Source organism: Taudactylus pleione, unplaced genomic scaffold, assembly GCF_031769625.1.
Source record: "Taudactylus pleione unplaced genomic scaffold, aTauple2 ptg000329l, whole genome shotgun sequence".
NCBI classification, from domain to species: domain Eukaryota; kingdom Metazoa; phylum Chordata; class Amphibia; order Anura; family Myobatrachidae; genus Taudactylus; species Taudactylus pleione.
In genome coordinates, this window is record NW_028284730.1 from 6055768 (window position 1) to 6073320 (window position 17553).

A 17553-nucleotide genomic window follows, 5' to 3' on the forward strand; every position below is an offset into this window, starting at 1 on the left:
GCTTTAAGATGGATATAGACACTTAAGGAACTTTGTGTTATAATAATATGTGAGAAATCGGAGGTCTACTCATGTATTCTAACACTTGTATTTCCTTTTGTGTTTCTTAAACTGTAAAGTGTCACATGCATTGGAGATGATACGTTGGGTCCTGTCCTGTAGTGATATGCAGAGCATGCTGACTTTTTTTTCAACGTACATGCAATTCGCACGGATCTCCGCTGAAGGAATTGGTATGAAATACCGCCAGCCGCATGGTTCGATTCCCGGCAGCGGCAGGCCGACATCAGCAGAGATCCCGGCAGCGGAAGCCCGACAGCACTGGAAATCCCGATCGTGGATAGGTAAGTATTGTCTAACCTAACCTCCTAACCCTAACCCTCCTTAGGGGTGCCTAACCCTAACCTCCCCCCCAAGTGCCTAACCCTAATCCCCCCTCTAAGTGCCTAACCCTAACCACCCCCTTCCCCGCTGCCTAAACCTAAGTCCCCTGGGGGGGTGCCTAACCCTAAGTCCCCCCCAGGGTGCCTAACCCTAACCCTCCCTCCCCCTAGCCTAACCCTAACCCTCCCGGGGGGGTGCCTAACCCTAAGTCCCCCCCGGGAGCCCTAAACCTAACCCTCCCCCCTCGCGGCTGTCTGCTCACGGCGCCCGACATCACTACGATCGGGATGCCGGGCGCCGGTCTCCCTTCACCCTTGCCGGGATATGACAGTCGGGAAGCCGGCTGCCGGTATTTAGGCAGTCGGCTTCCCGATTGCATACCCCGCTGAATGGGTGTTTCGGGGTGGCTACAATGTGAACTGATGCAAGAGATGTGCTATGTGGGTGTTCGTGGGCATGTAGCCTGTGTTGGTCACTATTCTGAGTGGTTCCTATGGATTCTGGACACCAATTCAGACCGATCTTCTGCACCAGGCACGGGGGCAGTGTAAGTGCCGCTGATTGTATGCAAGAGCAGCCATCATCACTAATGCGCTAGGTGAGGATTATGGGGCTTATTCTGAGTGGGGAGCAAAGCAAAAAAGAGCAAGTGACATAGCACCTGGATAAACCATGCTGCACTGCAGCTAGGGCATATGTACTATGTGCAGAGCGATTAGTGGCGAGAGGGGCCTGTCCAAACGTAGATCTAAATGACTGTGTAATAATAAAGCTGTGCAGGCAAAATCAGCCAGTGTTACTTGCTTTGTTTCCTTTGCTCCCATCTCAGAATCAGCCCCTATATGTGTAGGCTTGCCATATCATCCCTTTAATTCGGGATACGTATGAATTACACAGGTTCTGTGGCTGGCTGACTTCAAGTCTCCAGTTCACCAATTTTAATCAGCCACAGAACCTGTATAATTCACGTGTGTCCCAAATGAAAGTGATGATATGGCAAGCCTACCTATATGTTAAGGCTCCTATACACCAGCCACTGACTGTCGCAATTCGGCGATCCCCAGATGCCAGGGTCGGAGGATCGGTGAAATTCAAAATGTTGGATTGCATTGATTTGCCAAACGCGATCAAATCGGTGGCTTTTAACAAGTAGAATTTCTCAGATCCTCTGACGGATCGGTGAACAGCGATGGCCGCCGGTCGGCATTTCCGATCTGATGGGAGGATGGGGGTATCTGTCATTAGAAGTCTAGGGCCCGTTATTCAGAACAAGATGAAAAAAAAACAAGTTTCCTTTGTCAACAGAATCAGGTGGGTTTCTGACCAGAGAAAGTACAGAGAAGAGCTCTGCAAATGGTGTAACAGGGGGAAACAAGAATTAGTCTCTTTTCTTTGCACTGTATCTTTGGGTAACTAAGGGGCCCATTTATCAAAGTGTATTTGAGGTATAATCTCTGATACCTGCTACGATCCCTCCATTGCCACTGGCAGCCGCTTCCCCTATAGGTTTCTATGGGGGAAGCGATGCTGCCAAATTTACCATTATCTGGAATGCGATGTATTCCAGATATTGGCCCCAGCAGCTAATGCCATCTGAAGATGGCCGTAGCCTATGGGTACACCGCACAATATTAGCCGGCGGAGGGATCCACCGGAACCCTCCCCGGCTATGGCGGATGTGTATGTGCAGTCCACGGGACTATGTATGCGCACCACCCCCTGCACTGGCCGGCAGCTCTCCGGAGACATCACAGGGTTGGGCTCCTTTCGGAGTCCGTGTCCCGGATGGTACATCCGGCTGAAGAGATCGCTTTTTGCAGTGCGATCAGGGGCATTACTGCCATGCAATGATCACGTTGCAAAAGCGATCATTGATAAATGGGCCCCTAAGAGAATGACAGGCCCACACCAAGTGAGTGTTAGCTCACATATTATTTGCTGAAACTGATGATGGGTAGTAAGTGCTAAAGAAGGTTTATGCTGCAAGGTACAGCTGTGAGTAAGTGATTTATGCTGCATTGTGTTATGGGAATATAAAGACAGGAGACTGTGTATAGAGAGTGAAAATAATACAGAAGGACCCGGTGTCCATTATTCTAGTCAGCAGTGTCTGGTCACCACTTCACCCGCTGCATCTATATTACATCTGCACTAGTGTTATGTCAATTCAAGAGAAACACAAATAGACACATAAGAAAAATAAGTGAATTACACAAACCTACAGTACGCTGGCTGCACTAGTGATCATTACGTTATTTGTAGTTTTTATTTTAATTTTCTTCCGAAAAAATGTATTTGATTTTTAGGTGTATTTTGTTGATTGGAAGATCACATTGATGGGGATAGAGGGCCTGTTCAGACCCGGACGCTATTTGCGGCCGCTCGCTCTCAAAAAGGGGCCGGCTATTTAAATTGAGCGCTCGCTCTTTGCGGTGTGAGCACGCCTCTATGTCTGTGCGAGCGTCCGCTAAATGCGCTCGCTATTTTTTCAAGACGCCCCTTTGCCGTTCGCAAATCACATCATCTCCTGTTTTTATTAGATTAATCGGGGACATCGAACGGCATCTGAACTGCTCACAGCGCTTGAGGTAGGAATTACTTCATACAATCACTGCGAGCAGTTCAGGCTAAAAGACAACCAAATGACGTGATCGATGACGCTCCCTTGCTAATTATGCACACCCATTAAACGCCCTTTTGACCGTTGGGCACGCCTGCGTTCGCACAACCACTCCCCCATTTTCAAGCACCTTCCCCCGTTACCACCCACAAACGGTACATTCTGTCACTCAAAATAGCAGCTCCTCTGTGTTTTACGAGCGCACGATTTTCTACCGCAATGACTGGTTTGCGCATGCGCATCATACGCATGCGCAGTTGTGCGACCATCGCTCAAAGCGAGCATGCGAACGCTTACGAGCGGGTCTGAATCAGGCCCAGAGTCCTGTCATGATGTATCTTATTTTCAGGCTTTAGGGCCTAATTCAGAGTTGCACAAGCCCTAGGTCTTCAGGACTCTGGGCCTGATTCAGATCCGGACGCTAAGCTGCGGACACACGCTATGGCCGATAATCGCACATTTGCGTATGCGTCACTATGCACATGCGCGAGTCACTCACTGCGCTCGGGAATTGTGCGCTCGTAGTGCACAGACTGGACGCTGCTTTGAGTGACAGCGCTGTTTGTGGGTGGTAGCAGGAGAGGGTGCTTGTGAACGGGGGAGTGGATGTGCGAACGCAGGCGTGTCTGGGCGTCTAAACAGCGTTTTAGGGGTGTGCATAATTAGCAAAGATGCGTCATTGTACACGTCACTTGGTTGAATTTTAGCCAGCAGTGCTTGCGGTGGGGTAGGGTCTACCTCAAGCGTTGCGTGCTGCTCCGATGGCTCTCGATGTAACCAATTAATCATACACTTCCTGGAGATGACGTGTGCTAAGAAAGAAAGGTGGGTGCTTTTATACTGGTGTGCGTTTGCTCTGCCGTCACTTTCTAAGGCATAGAGGGCGTCCTTAAGCCATTCAGTGCGGTCGCGGCATTTGCACACCCGGCTCCTTTTGGCAGCGTGACAGCGCAGCTTAGCGTCCGGGTCTGAATCGGCTCCTCTGTCTTATCCTGATTCTCATCCTACTTATCACATCGCTCTTTCAGAGTTTGCTTCCTCTATCATTTGGAGAACCACAAGGCTCAGTCCTAAGTACTCTGGACCTCATTCAGAGCCGGTCACACAGAGCGTGCGGTCGGTCTGAATGAGGGGAGGACGTCTTGAATTTTCAAGACGTCCTCCTTTGCGGTGGTAAGGCAGTGGGTTAACACCCACAGCCTTACGACCGCCTAAGGTGATGGTCGCGATGGTCAAGACCATCGCGACCATCGGGGCTTACGACGAGACCCTAGGGTAGGGTCTCCCTTGTCGTAAGCCCCGGAGAGCTTTCGGCTCTGTCTGAGCCGGAAGCTCTCCACTGCCATCACTAGTGATGTCAGTGGGGCCTCCCCCAAATGGTAGGCGTTCCCATGGGAACGCCCCCGTTTGGGCTGCCACCCCCCCGGCCCGCCTTCCAAACGGGGCGAGCTGTCAATCAACATCGACAGCTCGCCCCCTTTGGATCGAGACCCGCTACGACCGGCGCTGTTATCGTAGCGGGTCTCACGCATGCGCACGACGGCGCCGGGGCCGTTGTACGCATGCTCTGTGGGGGGCCATCGACCCGGTCCGAGCGCATCGGTGCTAACGACCAGGTCTGAATGACCCCCTCTGCCTTTTTCTATCTATAACACCTCTCTTGGAAAACTAATTAGCTCTTTCAGAATCCAGTATTATCTGTATGGGGCCTGTCTTGATATTCCCTTCTGCAATCCATTTGTGTACCAGAGCCAGCTTGATGACCATTCTTTGTTCCTGCACCAGCACATCACAGCTGGAGGCACAGCATAGGGCAGTGTTGGCTAACGTTGACACTCCAGCTGTTTATGGAACTACATAACCCAGCATGCACTGCTACAGTTTTGCTATTAGGGCATGCTAAAACTGTGGCAGGGCATGCTGGGATATATAGTTCCACAACAGCTGGAGTGTCAAGGTTAGCCAACACTGGCATAGGGATACAGGCTTCCATCTGCAAAGCCCAAATCCTAATGTAGGATTTACTGATGGATATCAGAGATTCAGCAATGAAGCAGCTGCCTTCACATACATTTACTGATGTTATATAAATGTGGCAGGCAGGGCCCAGAGCTGGTCTAAGTTACAGCCATCTCTAGCTGCTGCCTGCATGCATTGTGATGTCACAGTACAGGTCACAGCCCTATATAAGGATGCCCAGCTACTGGCAGCCATTTTGTGCTGGCAATTTGTTCTACATTGATGCTCTCTGATTAGTTCCTGCTTTATTCTGATAAGGACCTTGGATCACATCTTCCAATAAGGCCCTGAACAGCAACATCTTCAGAAAAAGAATATGAATAACATCTTCAGGTAGAGACTATAAAACAAAGTTTGGTCTGTCACCCTTACCCTTCAGACACATCCCTCCATTTTTATCTGCAGTTTTTAATTCAGAAACCATGGGTAAAGGCTGCTACAGGACCCGGCCCTCTCCCTGCTCCGAATTACACTGCAATCTCCTAAAGGCCCAGCTTTTCTATTCTCACCAGAGTGCTTCTGCAGGGCATCAGCTATCACTGGCCTGGGCGGGTTCTGCCGTTGGGATTTTTTTACCCACTATTTTGCTGGGTCATACCCGTCCTGAATCCCTTTTCCACTGTACCCTCCTCCCGGGTCGCCTCCATTTCCACTGAACCCGGGTAAGCCCAGCAAAACCTGTGGATGTCATTAAAAATGGCCTTTTTAATGACATCCACATTTAATGAAATTTTTACCGACATCCTTTACTATTTATTTATTTAATTTAATTATTAATTTTATTTATTAATTATTTAATTTAATGACATCCTTTATTCAGGCGTCTCCACTGGTCCTTCCAGGGTGCTGGCTGCTGATGTAACCATCCAGAGACCAAACAGTGGCTTTTTCAATTACCTGGGTCAAAAAACCCGGGTAAGAGCTGTTTCCACTGCAGTGTTACCGGGTTTTACCCGCTAAAAATCCTGCTCGATACCCGGGAAGAAATCCTGGGTCAGTAGACCCGGGATTCTTTCCTTGGAGCTGTTTCCACTGAGCCAAGTCCCGGGTAGACGCGGCTATTACCCTGGTTTTTTAGGCAGTGGAAAAGGGGTATTATACCCTCTGACAAGCACAGAAATGATGCAAATCAGTACAATATAGGCTGATGATGATGATGAAGTGCTAAGTAATTACCAGATAAACAAGTGGAAACTGTACTGATGAGGAATCCCTGGCCGCTCTCTCTAGCTCACTGTGTGCATAGTATTTGGAGTACACAGCCTTCTGGCTCCGCTATATAAATATATGATATTCATGTCAGCTGATGCACCTATTATGCCCTGAAGCACAGGAGCGAGTGAGGCTTCTTACTGAAGGAAGGAGTAGTGAGATGTGTATTAGTAATAGAGTCCGCTCAGCAGTTCTGTATTTCTCATACCGCTAGTGCAGTGTGTTCCCTGTGGGCACCATAAGCTGTATTTGTTCTCCTAGCCCAGGCTAATCAGCCTTGCACCTGCAGCCTCCCCAAACCCCAGCACACAGATGTCTCCTAACCGCCCCATCCACCACCCTGGGCTCCCACTTCACATTGCTTTAAACCATAATTATGGAGCCACCCCATCCTGTTCTAGAACTGTTTGCCAGGAACACAGAAGTCTTTATTTTCCCTCTGCATTCCTCCACTCCTGTCTGGAACACATATAATTAGGAGGTGGGTAGTACTGAGGCACTTGGCCTGGTAACACCTCTGTGCTATTTAAGGTTGTTTTGGCTTCAATGTACTTGGAAGTTCTATATTTAGTCCACAAAATCTAATTCTGATCATCAATAAACATGAGAAAAGGGGAAGAACGATTCGGTTCATGGAGGCAACACGGAAAACCATGAACAGTCCAGGTACAAATATTCCTTCAGGATAATTGTGTTTTCAATAAAAAGGGCGGTTTTGAGTTTTGACATTTCCGCATCTAGAAATGATGATGCTGAAGTGAAGTGACTGAGAGTAACACCCATATATTTTTATCACAGAACACAACATATACACTATGGGGCATATTAAATAGGCTGCGGGAAGAGCAAAAATCCTGCACCTGCGAGGTTTTTCCGGCAGGTGCGGGTTTTTTTGCTATTCTATTAGGTGTGTTTCGTTTTTTTTTAAAACAATCGATGGGAGTTTTTTTCACGCACCTCCTGAGCATTTCCCACCAGCCCCTGGAACTCCCAGCAGTCCCCTCTCCAGTAAGAAGAGAGAGGGGAGGCTGCCGGGAGCCGTGGAGACTACTGGAGACCCCCGGTAAGGTAAGTGGTGGTTTTTTATTCATCAAAAAATACGAGCCGCGGGGTTTTCAGAACTGAAAACCCCGCGACCTGTTTTTTTTAAATTGAATACCGCGGGTATCGGGAGCACGCATACCCGTGGTATTTCTAAATTGGGCATGAGGTGCGCAAGATTTTTGAACTGCTAAACCTCGCGCCCAATTGGATATGCCCCATAGATTAGCAGTGAACAACCTGTGGGTCTTGAACTTGTAAATGGTGCTCAGGGTGTTGGCAGGGGCAGATTGGAAACAGCCGGCTGCTCCTAGTCTGATCTATTCTATGTTTTGGTATAAAGCAGAGAATAATGGGGAGCTGTTTTAAACCTTTTAAAGAAGACAGGTGGAGAAGTTCTCCAAAGCAACTAATCAGCTTGTGGCTATCATTTATTTGGTCCGTTCTATAAAACAGCTAGAAGCTGATCGGTCGGTATGGGAAGGTTTGATACATCATCCCCAAAGTCTGATCAGGAGCCTCTTATTTCCATGACAAGTGCCCTCCTCTACACAGAGCATGAGGGGTACACAGTCCCATTCTGAGGAGGAGGAGGGAGTGCTATGTGCTGCAGGGTCTGTCAGCTCCAGGCAGCATGGCTTCCCAAGGCATGAGGGGAAATCTGATGGCATGTGGGGAATACTGATGGCATGTGGGGAATACTGATGGCATGAGGGGAATACTGATGGCATGTGAGGAATACTGATGGCATGAGGGGAATACTGATGGCATGTGAGGAGTTCTGGGAGCACGCAAAGAGGCCTAAGATAATGGATTTTTTTAGAATCTATTGATAGTTTTATTTTTATTCTCCAGCTTGGATTGTGCTAAAGGATTACATGAGACATGTAGGTATTAGTAGGTCAGCCAGCTTCAACCCTGCATCTTCTTGGTCTACTGGATGGAAAATGGAATACAGCACAGGCAGATATAAGGTGCCCATGTGCACTAGACCTTATAGATCAGAAATGAATGATGACAGCCATAGACAGAAGGTCTAATACGCAATGTGAATCATTTAAAAATAACATTCTTTTGTTCTATAGAAATTCCTGTTCCACTTGAAACCCCAATAACTTACCGGTGGCATTCATGCCATATCCATGCATGGCGCCCGTTCTTGGGTCGGAAGTCAGCCTGCCCGTTGTTGTGTATCTGGGAGCTGAAGCGCAGCAGGCGGCGGTAGCCAGAGGTGAGACTGGTGCGGGAGGCCGAGGAGGAGAGGCATTCTTCTTCAAGTGCACATTGGAGCATAAACATAGGTCTGTCCTCCAAGTATGTGGTCTGTTCTACCATGGGGGCATTTAGGACAAGATCAGGTGCAGCTGGCGGAAAGAAAGGTTGTCAGGTACAGATTCTCCATGTGGAACTTTGTATAAGCAGCAATGACAGCAACTTACTCTCTACACAGCTCAGCCCTGCAGCGAATCGTCCTCCTCCTCGGGGGCACTTGAGGTTGGGTCCGTCGTGTCTGCAGTGTGACAGTGACATCTCTGTGCCCGAGCACTTCACTCCAGTCATGACGACATCATCTGCAGTGACTTCACCCAGCCAGTACCATGTTTCCTGGGGAGATAGGAAAGTCAGAATTGTCAGCATAAATGCCACCGTTCTGGAGATATTTCCTGCACTATTGAACTTGGTTATGTTACTACAACTCGCTACATAGCTGGAGGACAGAACTGGCTGCTAGACCTAATAGATCATCACTGTAGCATGGAACTAACAGTCTCTTCCTACAGTGTCTTCCTAAAGAATTTCAAAAATGTATTCTTAATCTTATTAAATTCATGTCCACAGAGTTATTTATACAGTTCTGTGAATTAAGTGCTGTGTTTTATGACTGCAGGCTTTCCTAGCTAGAAAACTGCCACCTAGGCGTGTCTCTACAATGTATTTCTGGGGACATAATAACACGTTTCTTGGGCAACGATTAACTGCATTATATATATATATATATATATATATATATATATAATATATACATATAATGCGGTCGCAGCAGTGCTGGGATTGCAAAGTCAGACACCTCCTGCTGCATTTGCATAATAGCAAGGACGGAATTGCAAATCTGCTTGTGTGCGGCTTTGCAATTCTGTCCTGTGCTGAATCACCCCCAATATTAACAGTAGATTCACTAAAACATCATGGTGATACATTTTCTGGGTAACATTCAAAACTAAGTTTTGTGTCTGTAATGCATTTGTTCAGATTTTGGAATCAAACAGTAAGAAGATATCATTAAACATTTGTTAAAAGATATGCCAAAGCCTCACATTACTTCTGTGAATTCCATTCTGTAAAGGTCATTTGCAGTTTGTGCAAGAGTACAGGTCAGCAGCAGCCATTTTGTGATGTCACATCCTCCACCACACATTGTATATGTGTATGTCCTGCTGGATACGGAGATGTCGGGACTCCAGCAAGACAATAATTTTTTCCCCATAATATACTAAGAACCAGGGACATTGTAAAAGCACATAAGGGAGGCAACCAATATTTAGGAGAACGATTTCTATGAAGTCACTAGAAGTCAATGATATCACTGAGGCACCTTGTGACATCAAGTGATTTGATAGATGCATTTTCAATATGGCGTCTTCATTGCGCCAACGCTGACAGTCTGACTCACTGTCCAAATCAACTATGAGATTGCAGTAGTTCCCAGACTGACTTCCCTATACCTCATTACTCGGTGAGCACAGGAGAACAAGAACAGCATGGACAATGCTCTAACCAGGGGAAGTCCATACTTCAGGGCCTCTATAAATAATGGTAACTGGACTTATCACACTGCCCCACCTGACCCAGTAGTCACAATAACCCAGTTACTTCTAGAAATATTCAGTACTCACCTGGAATGCATGGCTGGCAAAACCCAGTCCTAGTTGCCGACACACAATCATGGCTTCCATGGTGCCCCAGCCTTCACTACACACGGTCCCCCAGCGCAGGGTGCCGTTACGCTCCATCAGCACCTCCACGCGCCCCTCAGTGGGATTGCGTCCCCCGCTCAGACGTATCTGTGGGGAATAAGAAACTTATAGGTGAGTGACCAATCACAATACCCATGGCAGATGCTAACCATGATAGGATATCTATGACAACCTAAACTGTAAATCCAATATTACAATCTGACTGTGTTAATGTTTAGATCACAGGTCTGTAAACAGATAGAAATGTTGCACTTAACAATGAGCGGTATATGTAATGAGGGTGGGGACATGCTAAAATGGTTGTCTACCTGGGTTATATTGAGGTTTTCAATCAGAATTCCACTTTTTACTTACTGATACTGGGCATGATTCAGACTTGGGAATAGAGTGAGATATATCTCTCAACTGATCATCTTGGTGAATCCATGCTGCACTGCAGGTGGGGCAGATTTAAACTGTGCAGAGAGATTTAGATTTGGTGTTTCCAAACTGACATCTACATTGTAGAGTAATAATAAAGCTGTGCAGTATTTATGGGCTACATGCAAAAGCAGCCAGTATTTACCCCACATGTAAACAAATTTATTTATTTACACCCATTGCATTGCAATATGGTTTGTTCAGGTTCACAGTTGAGAGAGATATCTCACTCTGGCCCTGATTCAGAGCCGGACGCTCTGACAGAGCGCTCGCTCTCAATCAGGGCGTTTTTTTTTTTTTTTTATGGAGCGGCTTCCTGGCCGCTCGCATTGCTGTGGGTTGCCACCCACAGCTAATGTGAGCGGCCAGGATGATGGTCGCGATGGTCAAGACCATCGCGACCATCGGGCTTGCGACGAGCCCCTTGTGGTAGGGTCTCGTAGCCGTAAGCCCCAGAGAGCTTTTGGCTCAAACAGAGCCGAAAGCTCTCCCACTGACATCACGTGATGTCAGCGGGGCCGCCCCCAAATGGTAGGCATTCCCATGGGAACGCCTCCGTCTGGGCAGCCACCCCCCCGACCCGCCCACCAAAGGGGGCGTGCTGTCACTCAACATCGACAGCATGCCCCCTTTGGTGCGAGACCCGGAGCAACGGATTGCCCGTCGCTATCCAGGTCTCGTGCATGCTCACGACAGAGCCGGCTCCGTCGTGCGCATGCGCTCTGGGCCACCATCGACCCGGTTGTGAGCGCTCAGCGCTTGCGACCGGGTCTGAATCAGGCCCTCTATTCCCAAGTCTGAATCAGGCCCTCTATTCCCAAGTCTGAATCAGGCCCACTGTGTGTCTCATAGATAGATCTGCCACGTCAGTCATTTATCAATGCACAGGGTGTCCAGATACTGTACATGCCACATGTCATCAAATGAACAATGACCTGCATACAGCAGATCCAAGGCATGTAGCACTGTCCCTCTTTTGGACTTAAATCCCCCTATCCTTCTATTGAAGCTGATGTATAGACCTATATGATTAAGGTTTATGGCTCCAGGATGTCTGTCTGGATCTTGCATTGAATATACCCCAATCCATCATGTAAATTATAGTGATGTGTAATATATTTAGCTATGCATAGTTATGTGTACGAACGTTATGTGTATGCTGGATGCATAACTCACATCTCACACAGGCCTGGACAGGGCAGCTCTCACCTGATTCTGATAGCCCATGGCTGGTACTTTACACCTCACACAGGTCCAGACAGGGCAGAGCTCTCATCTGATTCTGTAGATCCATGGCACAGGCCCAGGTGTGACAGAGCTCTCTACTAATTCTGAAGGCCCATGGTGGATATGTTACACCGTACACAAGCCCGGATGATGGGGCAGAACTCTCACCTGATTCTGAAAGCCCATGGCTGGTACGTTACACCTCACTGAAGCGTCCTCCTCGTGGTTGCAGGTCTGGGGGTGTGCATTAAATTTGCAATCTATCAATGACTTCTCAAAGCCAGTGCAGTGAATATCACTCATATGAATGTGGCCCATTCCTGGGGAGACAGAAGACACAGACCTCTGTCTCTGTTCCAATCTATGCTGTTTAGACAGATGTTAATGTACACTACACGGATGGCTGTATATGTTGTTATATTACCTTGCCCCATCAGTGCTCCTACTAAGGCCTCTTTGGCACTTCCAAATCCAAGTTCCCGGCAGACCACGCTGGCAGACACCAAATTCCAACGATCATCACAAATGGTCCCCCACTCATTATTCTTCAGTACTTCAACCCGTCCTTCTCCGATATTAGCTCCACCCCTCAGACGCACCATCGGTTGCTATAAATGGGGTCAAATATAGCAGAAGACATAGTATTTGTCATTGATATGATGCCCACAATAAAAATGGCCGTATATGTTATATAGTAACCTTGGATGACATATCGCGTGAGTGCTGTATTTCAGTTTTATTATTTCTCAAGTAATTACTTGTGTTGTATAGCTGACTGCAAGCTATTATTCTATCTTATCAGGCAATTTAGAATCTTCAAGGTTCCCTACCATGTTTATCAGTCGGATTACAGACACAAAGTTTTCCTCAGATTTGGAGAATCTCAGGTACAATACTATATAAGATACACCACCTTGTAACCATCTTCTAAAACTGTAGTTCACTGGGTATCGAGCCATCACCCTGTTCACACTATCATCCAGGAGGTAGCATCTAAAGTCACCGCTCGTAAGCGGCCGCTCGTTCGCTCCGAGCGATGTTCGCACATCTGCGCATGCGTATGGGTTTTAGCATGCGCGAACCAGTCAGTGCGGTCGAAAATCGTGTGCTCGCAAAATAGCGAATGCCTGCTAATTTGAGTGACAGAGTGAGGCGTTTGTGTGTGGTAACAGGGGAAGGTGCTTGAAAACGGGGAATGTGGAGATCCGAACGCAGGCGTGCCAAACGGTCAAAACGGGCATTTAATGGGAGTGCATAACTAGTAAAGGAGCGTCATTGACCCCGTCACTTGGTTGTCTTCTAGCCTGAACTGCTCGCATGATTGCTGTAGGAAAATCCAACCACAAGCACTGCGAGCAGTTCATACGCCTTTCGATGTACTCGATTAATCAAATAAATAGCGGAGATGACGTAGGATGCGAGCGGCCAGGGGGCATTTTTTTCAAAAATAGTGAGCTCATGTTTCGTTCGCTCGTTCAGACATAGAGGCGTCAACAGACCGCAAAGAGCGAGCGCTTAATTTAAATAGCCAGCCCCTTTTTCTGAACGAGCGTCCGCAAATAGCGTCCGGCTCTGAATCAGGCCCTTAGCAAATATCCAGCTACAGCAGCCTGTAACATAGTGGAAACTAGGCACCCCATGAACATCCATTTTGGACTAGCGTGGTTTTAAGATGAAATATTATCCTGGAGTTCTCCTTCAATTAAACTATTTTAATAATTTTCTCTTTAGTTTTGATTAAACGCAAGTGTGAGTCAGACCGTGTGGCAGTAGGAACACATTACTATTGCCAGCATTTGTGGAAAGACAGCAGTGAGTGTTGTGTGATGCGTACCGCAGTCTCCCACCCTACCTCTGTATGTGTGTGCTCTGTTCTGAGGCCTCCATTTCTGTAATGTTTGGTGGAAGAGCTTAAGCCAGTGACAAAATGCTACCATTAGATAGCAACATGCAGAAAATAAACTTCAATATGAATCAAAAAAACTAAATTCAATTACAATATTCTAAAACAAAAAAAAGATATTTAATATACACTACCGTTCAAAAGTTTGGGATCACCCAGACAATTTCGCCTTTTACATGAAAACTCACTCTTATTTATCAAATGAGTTGCAAAATGAATAGAACATATAGTCAAGACATTAGAAATAATGATTTTTATTTGAAATAATAATTTTGTCCTTCAAACTTTACTTTCGTCAAAGAATGCTCCTTTTGCAGCAATTACAGCATTGCAGACCTTTGGCATTCTAGCTGTTAATTTGTTGAGATAACCTGAAGAAATTTCACCCCACGCTTCCTGGAGCACCTCCCACAAGTTGGACTGGCTTGATGGGCACTTCTTGCGTACCATACGGTCAAGCTGCTCCCACAACAGCTCAATGGGGTTGAGATCTGGTGACTGTGCTGGCCAATCCATTACAGACAGAATACCAGCTGCCTGGCTTCTTCCCTAAATAGTTCTTGCATAATTTCGAGGTGTGCTTTGGGTCATTGTCCTGTTGGAGGATGAAATTGGCTCCAATCAAGTGCTGTCCACAGGATATGGCATGGCATTGCAAAATGGAGTGATAGCCTTCCTTATTCAAAATCCATTTTATCTTGTACAAATCTCCCACTTTACCAGCACCAAAGCAGCCCCAGACCATCACATTACCTCCACCATGCTTGACAAATGACGTCAGGCACTCTTCCAGCATCTTTTCACTTGTTCTGCTCTCACAAATGTTCTTCTGTGTGATCCAAACACCACAAACTTCGATTCGTCTGTCCATAACACTTTTTTCCAATCTTCCTCTGTCCAATGTCTGTGTTCTTTTGCCCATATTAATCTTTTCCTTTTATTGGCCAGTCTCAGATATGGCTTTTTCTTTGCCACTCTGCCAAGAAGGCCAGCATCCCGGAGTTACCTCTTCACTATAGATGTTGACACTGGCGTTTTGCGGGTACCATTTAATTAAACTGCCAGTTGAGGACTTGTTAGGCATCTATTTCTCAAACTAGAGACTCTAATGTACTTGTCTTCTTGCACAGTTGTGCTCCGGGGCTTCCCACTTCTCTTTCTACTCTGGTTAGAGCCTGTTTGTGCTGTTCTCTGAAGGGAGTAGTACACACCGTTGTAGGAAATGTTCAGTTTCTTGGCAATCTCTTGCATGGAATAGCCTTCATTTCTAAGAACAAGAATAGACTGTCGAGTTTCACTTGAAAGTTCTCTTTTTCTGGCCATTTGGAGAGTATAATCGAACCCACAAATGTGATGCTCCAGATACTCAACTAGCTCAAAGGACGGCCAGTTTTATAGCTTCACTAAAGAGCAACCCCGTTTTCAGCTGTGCTAACATAATTGCACAAGGGTTTTCAAGGGTTTTCTAAACATCCATTAGTCTTCTATCGCGCTTAGCAAACACAATGTACCATTAGAACACTGGAGTGATGGTTGCTGGAAATGGGCCTCTATACACCTATGTAGATATTCCTTTAAAAAACAGACGTTTGCAGCTAGTATAGTCATTTACCACATTAACAATGTATACAGTGCATTTCTGATTAATTTAATGTTATCTTCATTGAACAAAAAAAAGTGCTTTTCTTTAAAAAATAAGGAAATTTCTAAGTGACCCCAAACTTTTGAATGGTAGTATATTTTTTCTGTTCTACTGGCATAACTGCAGTCCAATTTAAACTCCATGTTCAACTTATTTTCAATCTCTGCTCTATTTAAAAATAAAAAAAAAAGACAATGACTATCAGTAATCCTCTTGCACCACACCTCTTGACGGAATGCCTTTCGGAAGCCTATGGCAGGACTGGGGGCGAAGGCTCGTCCTGCGGTACAGCTGACCACAGCTGGAGCACCATCAGAGCAGATCTCATTAGTAGTAGGATCTGGAGGAAGTACGCCTCCCACACTGCAGGCGGATATATGCGCCTCGTTCCCAGTGCAGTTAGCTGAGAATTGCCAGTAGCTGTGCTTCCTGCGAGTTGCAAACATCCTGGGAACAGAAGAAGCAGAACAATTATAGAAATGTTTACCATTACATATATGCATAAATGAGCTTATTTATTAACATACAGTTATGCAGAAAATAAGTATGGCAACCTGTGGCATCCAATCAGATATTGCTTCATTTTCTCAACTGCACTAGAAAAGGTCACTTTTAATTGGTTACTATGAGCCTCAGCACCTAGTAGCACATGCTTACATCAGCTCTAATGTGTTTTATATTTTCTGAGGGGGGAACGTTGTAGTACCACTTATGAGGAGCAGATGGCAGCCAAGAACGCTTTATTTGCCCACCAATGGCTATGTCCTTTCCTTGTAGACTATTCTGGGGCAGAATTTGCACATACTATATATTACTTTGTGTGGGGGCATATATGAAAAAAGCTGGAATCCATTCCATTACCCCCATGATATTGAGTTCTCCCCCTATTGAGAGGAAGTGTGAGCTATCTCACTTACTTGTACACCTTCTGGTTGTATTTCCTCTCCCCGGGGAAGCCAAACATGCCACATATAACTCGGCTAGCCTTCTGGGTCCAGTTGGTGTTACACACCTGCTTCCAGGTACCGTCCACCTTCACTTCCACATACCCCTCTGTTACAGGCACACGCTTGCGGTAAGTGGACAGTATAGCGCGTATGCGCACTTCTTCCACCTCGATATTCAGCTCCTGCCGGGATAGCGTTGTGTTAGGCACATGTAACAATGAAGCAACATTATAATAAACAGTATAATGTACTGAGTACAGCTCGGATGGTTTATTTATTGGCTGTAATTGGCCCTCAGTGGTCATATACAAACAGGGAGAGAATCAGCAGCCTTTTCTGTCAGAAGCAACAAATGTGTGCGCCCCCACAGTACCAGTCTTCACATGTGTATGGCATTCTCTGCCTCATGTTGGCATTACTGTGCCAGTCCCTGCCACATCTCATGTAATATGCTATTTTACCATGAGAATTCATGTGTGCTTAGAAATTGTTTATAAATAGGCACGGTTCCTAAATGCCTTCCCCTGGCTTGGATGAGTGATAAATAACTTATTAGCTGGTATTTACTGTATGTTACTAAAATTAGCTGTTTACATTTTATATACTCACACAGATAAAGCAAAGCATTTCAACTATGATGTCATTTTATTTGTGGTCAGGATAGATAACGTAGGGGGAGATTTAGCAAACCTTAGAGAGAGATAAAGTGCCAACCAATCAGCTTCTAACTGTCATTTTTCAAATTAAGGAGTCTAATTACTAAGCCTTGGATGGAGATAAAGTGAATGGGGATAAGGCCAATCAGCTCCTGCCATGTCACAGGCTGTGTTGAAAAATGACAGTTAGGAGCTGATTGGCTGGTACCTTATCAACGTTCCCATTATCTCCATCCAAGGCTTAGTAAATAGACCCCTAAGGCTGGGTACACACTTAGCGACCCGCCAAAGCGACGCCCGATGGTACCGATGAACAATATATCAGGCAGGTGGTACGCACTGCACGATCTAGTGAACGATCTCCCGATATATCATTCACCGGCACCATTGACCTTGCCGGTGTCGGCAGCTGGGTTGCTCCATTGGCTGTGCATGCAGGCCGATGGAACGATCCCAATGAATGACCCGCGGGAGTGCGCATTGTGGGTACACACTAGACAATGTACC

General features: G+C 46.3%; 1 protein-coding gene across 3 annotated transcripts in view; it reads right to left on the bottom strand.

Annotated features, from left to right (window-relative positions):
• The window catches only part of LOXL2 (lysyl oxidase like 2), a 79316-nt gene that overhangs the window by 15618 nt on the left and 46145 nt on the right, over window positions 1–17553 (bottom strand). For all 3 annotated transcript variants that reach the window (XM_088443218.1, XM_088443219.1, XM_088443220.1), the window contains exons 4-10: window positions 16361–16572; window positions 15668–15890; window positions 12323–12506; window positions 12067–12218; window positions 10171–10338; window positions 8716–8881; window positions 8397–8640 (exon numbers count right to left, since the gene is read on the bottom strand). In XM_088443218.1, the coding sequence (XP_088299344.1) occupies window positions 8397–8640; window positions 8716–8881; window positions 10171–10338; window positions 12067–12218; window positions 12323–12506; window positions 15668–15890; window positions 16361–16572 (1349 nt within the window). The remainder of the gene's footprint in view (window positions 1–8396; window positions 8641–8715; window positions 8882–10170; window positions 10339–12066; window positions 12219–12322; window positions 12507–15667; window positions 15891–16360; window positions 16573–17553) is intronic.